Source organism: Saccopteryx bilineata, chromosome 5 (genome assembly GCF_036850765.1).
Source record: "Saccopteryx bilineata isolate mSacBil1 chromosome 5, mSacBil1_pri_phased_curated, whole genome shotgun sequence".
Taxonomy (NCBI): domain Eukaryota; kingdom Metazoa; phylum Chordata; class Mammalia; order Chiroptera; family Emballonuridae; genus Saccopteryx; species Saccopteryx bilineata.
The window spans coordinates 8,210,893-8,222,885 of NC_089494.1; the positions used below are offsets into that span (position 1 = coordinate 8,210,893).

At 43.9% G+C, this 11,993-nt stretch overlaps 1 protein-coding gene across 9 annotated transcripts in view; it reads right to left on the reverse strand.

Annotated features, from left to right (window-relative positions):
• The window catches only part of LOC136337878 (nuclear autoantigen Sp-100-like), a 77,928-nt gene that overhangs the window by 27,709 nt on the left and 38,226 nt on the right, over positions 1–11,993 (reverse strand). For 6 of the 9 annotated variants that reach the window (XR_010731891.1, XM_066279784.1, XM_066279787.1 and 3 more), the window contains 9 exons: positions 11,357–11,503; positions 10,545–10,628; positions 8,931–9,014; positions 7,841–7,894; positions 7,071–7,163; positions 5,900–5,953; positions 5,243–5,326; positions 1,607–1,738; positions 613–666 (listed from right to left, as the gene is read on the reverse strand). Coding sequence is in view for 8 of the 9 variants with exons in the window: in XM_066279784.1 (XP_066135881.1) it covers positions 613–666; positions 1,607–1,738; positions 5,243–5,326; positions 5,900–5,953; positions 7,071–7,163; positions 7,841–7,894; positions 8,931–9,014; positions 10,545–10,628; positions 11,357–11,503 (786 nt within the window). In the remaining variant the exon portion in view is untranslated. The remainder of the gene's footprint in view (positions 1–612; positions 667–1,606; positions 1,739–5,242; positions 5,327–5,899; positions 5,954–7,070; positions 7,164–7,840; positions 7,895–8,930; positions 9,015–10,544; positions 10,629–11,356; positions 11,504–11,993) is intronic. The other 3 variants (XM_066279788.1, XM_066279789.1, XM_066279786.1) reach the window with 2 other exon arrangements.

Genomic DNA, 11,993 nt, shown 5'->3' on the forward strand with positions numbered 1-11,993 from the left:
AGGACAAAAGATTAATAAATTAAGAAAACCCAATAAATGAGACAACATACATAACCAAGATTTAATATATGTCATAAAAAACTTCTATATTCATTTAGTATAGTAAGAAGATAAACAGCATAACAGGAACACTGACAGAGCGTGCTATGACAAATAGTTGTCTGGAGAAGTAAAATGACCAAAACAAATGAAAAATTCTCAGCCATACTAAAAATGAAAATAGTGCATGTGGAAGCACCCTGAAATAAGACATTTTATCTCTTAAAAATGTTAAATGCTTTTATTGTCTAGGTGATGTGTTCATTGTAAAAAAGCAAGAAAAGGAAAAGTATGCATAGATTTTACCTATTTAGATAATTAAAACTATATTCTAAAATGTACTAATATATGCACAGAAAAATTCTGAGAGATCCATCGATGTTTATAAATCACATATACTTTAAAATCAGATTAAAATAAAACATGAAGATATGAGCATTTTGGAAAAAAAGTTACTTTAATGGGCATTTTTTTTGTCTTATGAAAGGTATAGAAAATAATTATAATAAACTTTAGCATTAAAAATAGTTCATTTGTAACATAAAAGTCAAGTAAATTCTTATGCACTCTTACTTCTTTTCCCATTGTGTTTTTCCAAAGTAGAATTGCTTCCAATATCCGAGGTATCTAGAAAGTAACAGGTGATGGTTAGAGAGCTGAAATTTAGAAATTAAAGTTATAAATCTTATGACAATTCACATTGTGGAAGGCTTGAGTTCATAACAATATCTGAGCGCCTAAATGAATCAAACAGGTACAAATTGATCTCTACAGTCTTTATTTCTCTGAGGTTTTGAAAGAACTCTTCATTATTACATGCATCAGTTTCCTCACTTATGAAATGAATGGGTAGCAAAAGTTAACCTGTTCAGGTTTTAGATTTCTTCATGAAGTTTAAATAAGATGTGGTACTTTGCAAAAGTTAATGAGAAATCACCATATAAATTACTAGTATACTGGAGGGCAGCCTTCAAAACTATATAATGAGTTTAAGAATAGTAATCTGAGGTCTTTTTCCTGACAGGTAGCAGGACCATTACTTTGCCTTTTGAGGTCTTTTCTTGCTTGTGACAAAGTGACACTATTACCTCCCAACAGAAGAACACTGGGATTTCTTTGCTCCATGAACAAGGGTAGAAGTCACTATAGAAATCCAACACTTTGGTATTGATATGTTAATATAGTATACAAGATATTATAGTTTTTTTTCCTTTTCATTAGTATATTTCTACTATATCATCCATACAAATCAACAGGACCCATTCTACTAAACATGACTGTAATCATGATCTGCTTCTCAACTGTTCCCAAAGAGTCAGGTCAAGTAAATGTAGAGAACAAGATTCTGACATGGATCAACTCCTTCCTTATTAAAGTGTGCTCAGAGTCAAGTGCAGCAGGAAACAGGAACTCTGATTTCAAGATTCTTGGCTTCCAGCAGCCTGGGTCCTGTGACTCTCACCTACATAACTGACCTACTCCCTGCTGGCGAGCTGCCTTTTGTTGTCCTTGAGCCCTGATCACCTATCACTGACACAGCAAGGGTCTGTGGTAGCTGCTGACTCACCTCCACCCCAAGACCCATGGGTCGCCTTAACCATCATGTCAGATGCTTGGCTACTTTCAGTCCTTGTCTCTTGGCCTCTTGACACACTTTCTGGTAAACACATGACACAGGAACACTTCTTATATCCAAGTCCTATAATTTGCAACAAATTTTAATTTGCAATTTTAATTTGTGCCCCTTGCGGTATAACCACCCTCCTTCCCTACCCCTGTATCAGAGGCTGGCTCTGCCTCTGAGGGCTCTTTGGCCATTGTTGCCCCTTACTGTCTCTGTCCCTGTCTTTCAATCTGTTCTTTCTCTATTTTCTTATTCTCTTTGCCCCAAATATGCATCTTTTCCTATTTTTTTCTTTATGTGCTTCTCTTATCCACTCCTTAATGACATTTTAAACAAATATTTGTATTTTTATCTAATGTTATTTTTCCCCCAGAAATATTGTTTCATTTATATGTCTACACATATGTATATATAATTAAACTATTAAAATAATTGTTGTAAGCATTCCATATAAATACTCTAATAAACTATCTCTTGCCAGACAAATTTCCAAATGGTGGAATACAGAAAGCAAACAATTCTTTCCATTCACTCAGCAAATTTACTAAGCTTCTCTCGTGTACCAGGTGCAGCTCTGGTTGAAGTGAGAAATGTGATAGATACTGATTAGCGTGGGTACATTGGACAGGGAGACGCATGGACAGGCTGGGGACATTTATAAGGAGGAATTCACAGTTAGGTTACAGAGGGCTATATGGATTGAGGAGATGGTGGTGTCACTGATGACTCTGAGAATATGCATTTGAAAGAATAGGGTAAATTAATAGTGGGTTAACGGGAAGCCTAGAAGACAGGGCTGGGCTGGAGATGTACGTTTCAGAACTGTTAGGTTGCAGATGGTGGCTGAAGCCATAAGAGTGGATGAAATGCCCGGTGAGTTACAGGGGCCACTTTGACATCTGGGGACACCTTTCCCTGACAACTCACTGCTGGGGTGAACCACCGTCGCACCAACACTGCTTGTGTCTCATGGTCATCTCAGATCTCAGCATCTCTCCGTCTCTCTCTTCTCTCCCTTTCACACTGCCCCCTCTTCTCTACCATTCTTTCTCTTGTGTTGTAAGTCTTTCTCTATGGCGTTCTTCTAGTGCCTCACCTAATTCCTCGGCATTTACTACCCTGCGTGGCTCTCATTCCCATCTATTTTTCTACGCTCCCATCTCTGCACCTGGTTTTATTATTTTCCCTCTTTCGCTGTCATTTCCCTTCTGTTTTCTCTTTGCTTCTAGTCTGTTCCTGTCCATCTTAACTTGATCTTTTGGCTATTTTTACAACCTCAATCTCTGTCTTTATATTTTCTTCATCTGGTTCATCTCCCAGATTGTTGTTTTTGTCATCACCAAGTGCCTGCTGTTTGACACGGACCTCACCTATTGACTGCTATTTCTTTTTTTTTTTTTTTTTTTTTTTTCATTTTTCTGAAGCTGGAAACAGGGAGAGACAGTCAGACAGACTCCCGCATGCGCCCGACCGGGATCCACCCGGCACGCCTACCAGGGGCGACGCTCTGCCCACCAGGGGGCGATGCTCTGCCCATCCTGGGCGTCGCCATGTTGCGACCAGAGCCACTCTAGCGCCTGAGGCAGAGGCCACAGAGCTATCCCCAGCGCCCGGGCCATCTTTGCTCCAATGGAGCCTCGGCTGCAGGAGGGGAGGAGACAGAGAGGAAAGCGCGGCGGAGGGGTGGAGAAGCAAATGGGCGCTTCTCCTGTGTGCCCTGGCCGGAATCGAACCCGGGTCCTCCGCACGCTAGGCCGACGCTCTACCGCTGAGCCAACCGGCCAGGGCTTGACTGCTATTTCTTTTGCCCCCAGGTCCCTATGAGCTTTTTACACCGCAGGTCTGTCGGTCAGCCATGGGCTTTATCACCATACTTCTGGTAAACTTCTGAGGTGTTTCTTGAAGGCCATCCCTCCTCCCCCACAAAGCTCCATCTGATGATATTTGGATTCCATGTCCACTTAGAAAGACTTGAAACTTACTCAGATACATTTCATTTGATGACCCCAGCCTTCCCTTTCCACTCTCTCTCTCTGTGGCTCCCTCAAGCCAGGCGATGCAGCCCTGATCTGTGCCCAAATCTGTCTCTACAGGAATGTGTGTTCATTTATGTGTGTGTGTGTGCCCGGCAGTGTTTTTGGGGAGAGGTAAGGAGGAGAAGGAGGAGCTTTTCTTCTAGGCAGACAGGGACACACAGATAACTGAGAACTACAATCACAACTGGCTTCTCCACCACGTGCTAACAGGCTGGCATCTCTTCTGATGCTCTTCCTCTAATCATTTGAAGAGCTTGGAATCCACAGGACACTGAAGGGAAGTAAGGAAATGACACACCATGGACAGTGACCAGGGAACACACTCCCCTCTGCTCGTGCTGAATAAGTGTGCACAGCTCGGGTGAGCTATGGGAAAGCACACCTGCTCCGGGGACCACACCTCACAGACAACGGACAGTCTGTGTCCCTTCTTCTATCTCGCCATCCTTGTTCTTTTCTTATTTCTCTGGTTTTTTTTGCTCACTGCTCTGCCTCACATGTTTCTATCCCCATCGTGTTGGTTCTGTGAGCTTCTCTGCCCCTGATTTGTGTTTCTCTCTTAAAATCAATGATACAGTTAATCGCCGTTTATTTTTCTCTGTCCACCCTTTCAGCTTTATCATTGTGGGTGTTTTGTATACTATATAGCTGGCTCTATTCTTGCTATGTTGTTTCTTTATGATTTTCATTTTTCTCTCTTTATCAAGATATAATTGTACATTTCAATATCCACACCAACGTTGTATGGATATATATATACACAATATATACAACTACTTATTTATTTATTGTTGCTAAGTAAATTTGTGTGTGTGTGTCAGACACTGATTCATTCCCTTGTGAATATGTCAGGTCTCTTAGACCTCCTTTTTGGACTTCGATCATGTGACAGAGCTCTTATCTTTCTGCCTGTTCCGTATGACGCTCACCCTTTTTGACCTTTATAAAGTTGTACATCATTTTTTTCATCCCCAAATGAGGAGAGCTAGAGTTAGCCTGCCCAAGGCTTATGGATTTTGTGATGGTGAAGTAAGATCTTATGCCAATGTACTTTAAAATAACTTGATATAAGCCAATGCATTGTGATGGAAATCTGTCAAAGACTATACTAAAGTTTGAGAGCAGTTGATCTGAAACCTTTATTTCTGACTATAATCACATAGCAGAACCAATTCTCTATTGAGGTTTTTACAGTGGCGAATGATATTAGTGTCGGTCAATATATCACTAGAGAAATCTAAGATCTTAGAGTAAGCAGGTATGAGAGGAAGTGTTAAAAGAGACGTCACCATTTCGGCAATTATTTCTTCTACAACAGAGATATACAATTACATACGTTTAGTCAACAGGACTCAGCCCGTTAAACACGCGTCTTTACATTTCCTGCCTCCTCCCATTTTCTAAAAGGTTGAAGGGAGTTCCCAGGGTAACTGGGCATAAGGTCTTCAAGGTTCTCAGAACGCAATGCATCTGGAAACAGAAGCTTTTAATTCAGATTCCTGACATTTCGCAGGCCAAGGCTTGGCATCTTAATCTTCTTTACCTGACCCGTTTCTTAGGGCTGAGCCAGAGGTTTCCTGAGGCTCTTCTCTGTCACTCAAATCTGTAGAGTCAGCACTGTTGGGCCCTGCAGAAAGAAATACAGTTCCGGTAACAGTCTCCATCGGCCTCCTAGGAACCAACCCAGCAGGAACTCTTCAAAAGGACAAGTGCGAAAGGGAGGCTCGTGTAGGAGGGGCAGGGACATTGTCACTGGCCAAGGTTGCTCCAGGAGCCACCCCCAAGGGCGGGGGACAACTTTGCCATGGGAGGGACTCCCTCTTGTCAGTATTTCTTATACTTCTTAGCCTTTCCCCTTGTCTCACACACTTCTTCCGCTCTACTCTGTTTCTGATGCAGGGGACCCGTGGAGGCAACATTATCAAGATGTCGGAGCCTCCAGCAGCTGGTCCTCAGTGACTGTGGGGAGCAGAGCGTCCGCCACCCTGGGACGACTTTGTCCTTTAGGGGAGTGAACAGTGTGAAATCACACTGCGCTTGTGCCACAGACCTTTTATACCAATTAGCCCAGCTCACCTACTGTAAAATGTACAATGTGCATCAGCTAACATTTCAACACATTTTTTTTTAATTTAAAAGATATAACCAAAAAATTGACGGAAAGATAATTTCTTATATCAAGAGTTTTAATTGTTCTTACGTCTTTGCTTACTGCTTGTTTCCCAGATAGATTCATTTCCAATCTCTGCAGAATCTAGGAGATAAAGAAAAATGCAATCAGTAATCTATAATGAAAAGAGTTAAATCTGATGATGCCTCACAATATAGAAGAATTTGGAACATGAAGATGTAATTATGACAATTTCTGTCTCTACTCATCTAAAGGAAAGAGATCATTCCCATATGAAGCCAAGACCCACAGCCTTTTAGTTCACGTGCTGAATCAAAGAAATTTTGAAAACCGACATTTTTTTTTCCGTAGATTTTCAGCTAACTAATCTGGCAGTGAATCTGAACTAGGGCTGCCATGAGTCTATGTGAAAATCTTTATTTATCACACTTGTAAATTCCTGCAATCTGCCAAAGGAATATTAAGATAGCATATGATAGAATGAGATCCTGCCCTAGGCCCTGTTGGGGTGTTTTGTAACCTACAGGATATAAGCTGCGGTGTCTTTCTAAAACAACAACATTATTTTACATCTGGTGTCAGAGCTTTTGAATAAAAAACTATGGCTGTCTCCTGGGAGTCCAGGCTGCTAGTTCTGCCTTATCTCTAACTTATCATGTGTGGTGTGTAAAAGAACGTTATAGGTTTATCTACGGATGTTTCCATGTCTGTGGAATGAGGGCAACAGCAGTTATTGGGCCTACCTTTTTAGGGTGCTATACATGTCAAACAGTATTTTTTTTGTGAAGCTATTTTGAACGATTGCTCTGTAGGCCAATGTCATGGTGGGGTCATCTGTCAAAAGTTACAAATGAAATATGATGGTGATAACCAGAAGCTTTCCCTCCTGTCAATAATTAGACAGTATGACCAGAGGTTTGAACAGGTTTGTGACAAAACTGCCCGTAGCTGCCTGTCCCACTTTCCCTGCTCCCTACGGATAGGTGGCGGGAAGGTGGACATCACCGGGTCATCCGCCACTCCGGGGGAGAATCTGTCCGAGAACGTGCAGAAAGCCGTCCAACAGAGCCATCTTGTTGAGCCTGAACTTGTTATGCTTCCTTTCTTTGCAGTTGTCAAAGTGGTCACCTGAGATCGGGACAGGGATGGTCGCCGGGGTCGTGTGTGCGCTCAGAGGAACAGGCGCCCTGAACTCGGACTCCCGGTGTCCTGGCGCCCGCCCGGGGACCGCAGTCCTTACCCTCCCCAGCAGGGCCAGTCCTCACTGCAGAGCCGCAGGCTCCCGGGGGCTCCTCGTCTGCACTGGACTCAGAAGACTCTTCATGACTTCTCCCTGCAGGAGGAGCAAATGTCTCTTGAAGGTCTCAGTGGATGACACAACCCAGAGGGGAAAACCCTGGAAGCTCTGAAAACCCAGGGCTAGAATGTCCCTCCCCCAGGCCTCCATGATCTGCCTTCTGTATGCAGGTGACTTGTGGGTCAGTATTTTATCCCTCCTGTCCCCTGGGCCTGGGCTAAAATACTCCACACCTGGTGGGCATCTCTGCTTTCTCCCGGCCCTCTGTTTTCTCACACTGGATTCTCCTTCTTTTACGTGTGTCTTTATGGATTTGTTGTTGTTTCTGTATCTGTATTTGCAGATTTTTTTTTTAGCTCTGCCCCTCTCCCAGGGCTGTCTTGCAAGCCTGGTGTTGAAGAAGGCCCACCTCCCATGTGGTTGCCTCCCAGGATGACGTGTGAAAGTAGAGCCCCGCCCCCACCCTCCCATGCTCCTAGGAACGTTTACTTGAGAAAAAAAAATCAAAATTCTACTGTGCGCGAGTCTTTGATTTCTTTGTGCTTGCGTGTTACAGCCTAGCCTGACTAACACAACAGTTAAAATCCAAACCGGCTCAAATTAAAGCAAATTTATACTTTACTTTTAAGGACATAAAAATAGTTAGAATGACTATTTTGCGGAAAATATATACTATTCATTTATAACTACGAAGACTTCTTATTCACTCTTACCAGTTTTCCAAAGTCTTTTCCTGGATGGCAGTGATTTTCTCAAATCCATGGGCTCTGTAAGGTAGGAGGGTAGAAACAGCTGCTCGTAAACAGAAGTCTTCCGCATTCTATGACACCTCACGGAGCAGATAGGGTTTGCAATAATATCTATATTGGATGATCATTTTCTTCTTTCTTTCAACGGAACCCAGTTCTGGTGCCCAGGATCATATGCGGGGCTCCTGCCGGGGTCCCCCTTTTACTCTGCATGTGTATTTGAAAATGACCCTGAAACATCACTCCCTCCCGTTTCCCCATCTATAATGCTGGGATAACCTAGTTAATCCATCTTCCTCTTAAGGTTTTTGTGAAAACAAAATGAATCTCTATAAAAGCTCTGTAAAAAATCACAACGGAAGCCCATGGTTTAACTATCACTTGGGTTTAAGAGTAGTTGGGTTGAAGATATTTCTCCATCAGTAATTCAATAGGAGCACAGATTATTCCTTGAAGACTTCCTGAGTTGGGAACTAATGACAATAACTGTCAACAAATACAAAAAGACTGCGCTCACTAGGCTCTATAGACTACAAAGCATGCTGATGGAAAATAAGTATATTATTTCAACTTTTTAGTATTAGTAGATATGATAGTGCAAAATAAAAAGTGTCATTTTACTAGAATATATATATATTTAGAGAGAGAGAGAGAGAGAGAGAGAGAGAGAAAAGGGATAGGTGGAACAGGAAGTATCAGCTCATAGTAGTTGCTTCTCTTATGTGCCTTGACTGGGCAAACCCAGGTTTCAAACCAGTGACCTCAGCGTTCCAGGTCAATGCTCTATCTACTGCACCATCACAGGTCAGGCTTACTAGAATATTTTTGCTGTATTTTCAGTATATCAATTGACTGGGCTCATCTAGTTCGACAAAAGTTTAAAATGCTATTTCTCAGTAGAGGTAGAGAAGTTAAATGCAGAAAATGGTGCCCTAGAAGTAATAATAAGATCAACGCTTGCGGAGATTGTCAGAATAAGATTCATCAGGAAACTGAGCTCTGGATGTAGAGTCTGGATATCTGTGGTTCAGGACAGCAGTGTTCATGTCCTTACGTGGTGTAATCTTGGGTGCTGAGCAGGTGGCTTCTTGGTTCCCTTCCTCCTCACTTGATCCTGAGGAGTCAAGTTTATCCATCTCTGCAAAAAGAAATAGGATTCTTTAAGTGTCTCAGTGTGTGACCAAGGAACCAATTCAGTAAGAAATTTCCTAATTAAACTTGGAAAGACTTTGAAAACTGATGTAGATCACAGCCTGTCCCCAGACCACCCTGGTCTGCCCTTCTAAGTCATCTGGCTTGTAGGTAAGTAATGCTCCAATAGCTGTCCCCAGAGCAGAGACAATTCACTGCCAAGTGTCACCTCTGCTCTGTTTGACTCTTATCCTCCTACACCTCTCTCGCTTCCTCCTCTTACCCCTTCTGTTGTCCTTAACATATCCTTCATCTGCAGTTTCTTCGTGGGGAGACCTCGGAAATCTTACGTTGATGACAGTGAGCTCCCTCCACAGCCTAATGGCCCCTTGAACTGTTTGCCAGGCTGAGAAATAATTTTCTCTTGTGTTTAGAGCCCCAGACCAGGTTTAGAATCACCTTTTAAAGCAGTTTGCCTATACTGAGACAACTTGGAATATGCACTCTCCAAAAACTGAAGCAAATTTACATTTTACTTTGATGGATCTAGTGTAACAATTAGAATATATATATTATTTAAAATATTATACTTTGTAACAGCAAGACTAAGTAACATTTCTATTTGTTCTTAGGTGTTTTCCTGATGGGTTTTCCCAAATAGGCGTGTCTCCCATATGCTCTGAGCAAGCAGAGGACGGGAGGACCCCTCTGCAGTCGGTGCACTGAGGAGCTGCCCACCGATGACCACCCGGGCTGCACGCAGGATGGAGGAAACAACGTTTTGATACCCGTTTCGAGTTCCAGCTTATAGAGGAAATGACTCAGAATCCTGGACAGTAGTCTTGTCTTTCCCCTTATCTCCATGAGACTTTGTGGAAGACCTTGGAGTATTGATGTGATTGTGTTTTCTCATCTAGATGCAAAGGTAACAAGGTCGTTGCTGCTTACCCCTCAGGGTTGTTTTAATGGAAAAGTAAGGTACTATTTGCCAAGGTCCTTTGAAAAGTCACTCTATATGTCATGACTTGCTGAAGAACTCTGTCAAAAACACACTCTGGTTTTGAGGTCTTTATCTCTGCTAACACCAGAGAGTTGGATAAATTGCCTTCAGACATGATTCAAAGTTTGTGATCAGATGACAATGTGACCTTCCAATAAAGAAATGTTATGTCTCTGTTCTCTAACAAAATAACTGTAGAAATTCAACACTTAAGAGGCATAGCAAGTGGTTAGTTTTAACCGAAACACTCATCACTTTGCTGGCATATTTCTACTGTACTATCAATTTGGTACATATGTTGACTACTAGGACCTATGAATAGATGTCATTCTCCATGTATATGCTTATTTAATAACTATGTGTATCATGATTTTTTTTATCTTCCTGCATTTCTCAAAAAAGTAAAACAAATGCAGAGAGGGGGTTCCAGGACAAATGGGGTCCAGGGAACAGAATGACCTCAGGAAAGACATCTCAGGACACAGTGACTCTGAATTCAGGTCCCCGCAGCCCCAGCCTAGCCCTCCCCCTCCTTACCAAGTCTCCTTTTTAGTTCCCAGATGGGGACTTCGGGGGGCTCGTCTTCATCACTGGCTTCTGTGGAATCGTCACTGCTGATCACTGTGCAGAGGAGAAATCCCCTTAGTGTCGGGTGGGGGGGGGGCAAGGGGCCCGCGGACAGGAATCCCCTCAGGAGACCGCTAGGAAGAGCTGGAGCGCTAGGAAGAGCTGGTCACAGCTCAGGTGACCCCGGCCTGTGCCCCACGGTGTGACCCACAGGGTGCCCCAGGTCCCACAAAGAAGGTGGTGGAACCTGTGCCCAGAGAGCGCCCTGCCCGTCCTGCAGCGCGCGTCTTACCCCGCGCTCACCCCCAACCCCCACCTCCAGCCTCATCTACCTCCGGTCTCCGCCTCCAGCCGCCCATTCTCTCATTCCCTCTCTGCTCCCTCACTTTGCTCCTGGCTCAGCCCATGGCCCCCGGTCACGCCTGTCTTTCTGGCCATGGCATCTCTCTGCACCTCTCTTTGTCTTCTCTTGTTTCTTTCTCCATCTCCTCGCTAATTTTTTAAGCCCCCCTCCCCCTTTTCTTCACTTTCTACCACCACACTTGACTCTCCTGCTTTCGGAACAGTCTCTTGGACATCCATAGTTATACTTGACATTTCTGTCTTTTGGCATTTTCCTGATTCCTGGGGACCCTCTTCTGCTAAAGTCACTGCTGAGGTGCTGCTTCCCTCCCCGGCCTCCATCGGAGGTCAGCCGGGTCTTCTCAGTGGAACCAGGTGACACGTCCCAGACCCAGGCCCGGTACCGGGATTCACGCCACACATTCTACAGCCAGTCTCACCTATTATCTCAGATGCCTGGTGACATTTAGCCCTGGTTTGGGCTTGCTTTTCAACTCCGAAATTAAAAAATGTCTTTTCCTTCTTTATATCCACCAGATAGACAGAGCAGGAATTCAATGGGATTCCATGGTTGGCTACAGCTGCTCCTGGACGAAATTGTAATAAAGGAAGAATTTTGTTTGTCTCCCCAGAGGGAGTGCATACCCTCCCTGCCCTCAGCAAGCCCCCCCCCAGAACCCTCCTGCAGGGAGAGCTCCCCCCTCTCCTGCTGCTCAGCTCCGACATCCCTCTGCGCCTCTCCTGACTCTGGCTTTTTCTTTTCTTTTTGTTTTGTTTTTACTTTCTTTTTACCTACTCTTCTTTTATTTTTATTATTTTGCTTTTTCAAAAACAAATATCACACCTAGCGTGCGGAGGACCCGGGTTCGATTCCCGGCCAGGGCACACAGGAGAAGCGCCCATTTGCTTCTCCACCCCTCCGCCGTGCTTTCCTCTCTGTCTCTCTCTTCCCCTCCTGCAGCCAAGGCTCCATTGGAGCAAAGATGGCCTGGGCGCTGGGCATGGCTCTGTGGCCTCTGCCTCAGGCGCTAGAGTGGCTCTGGTCGCAACATGGCGATGCCCAGGATGGGCAGAGCA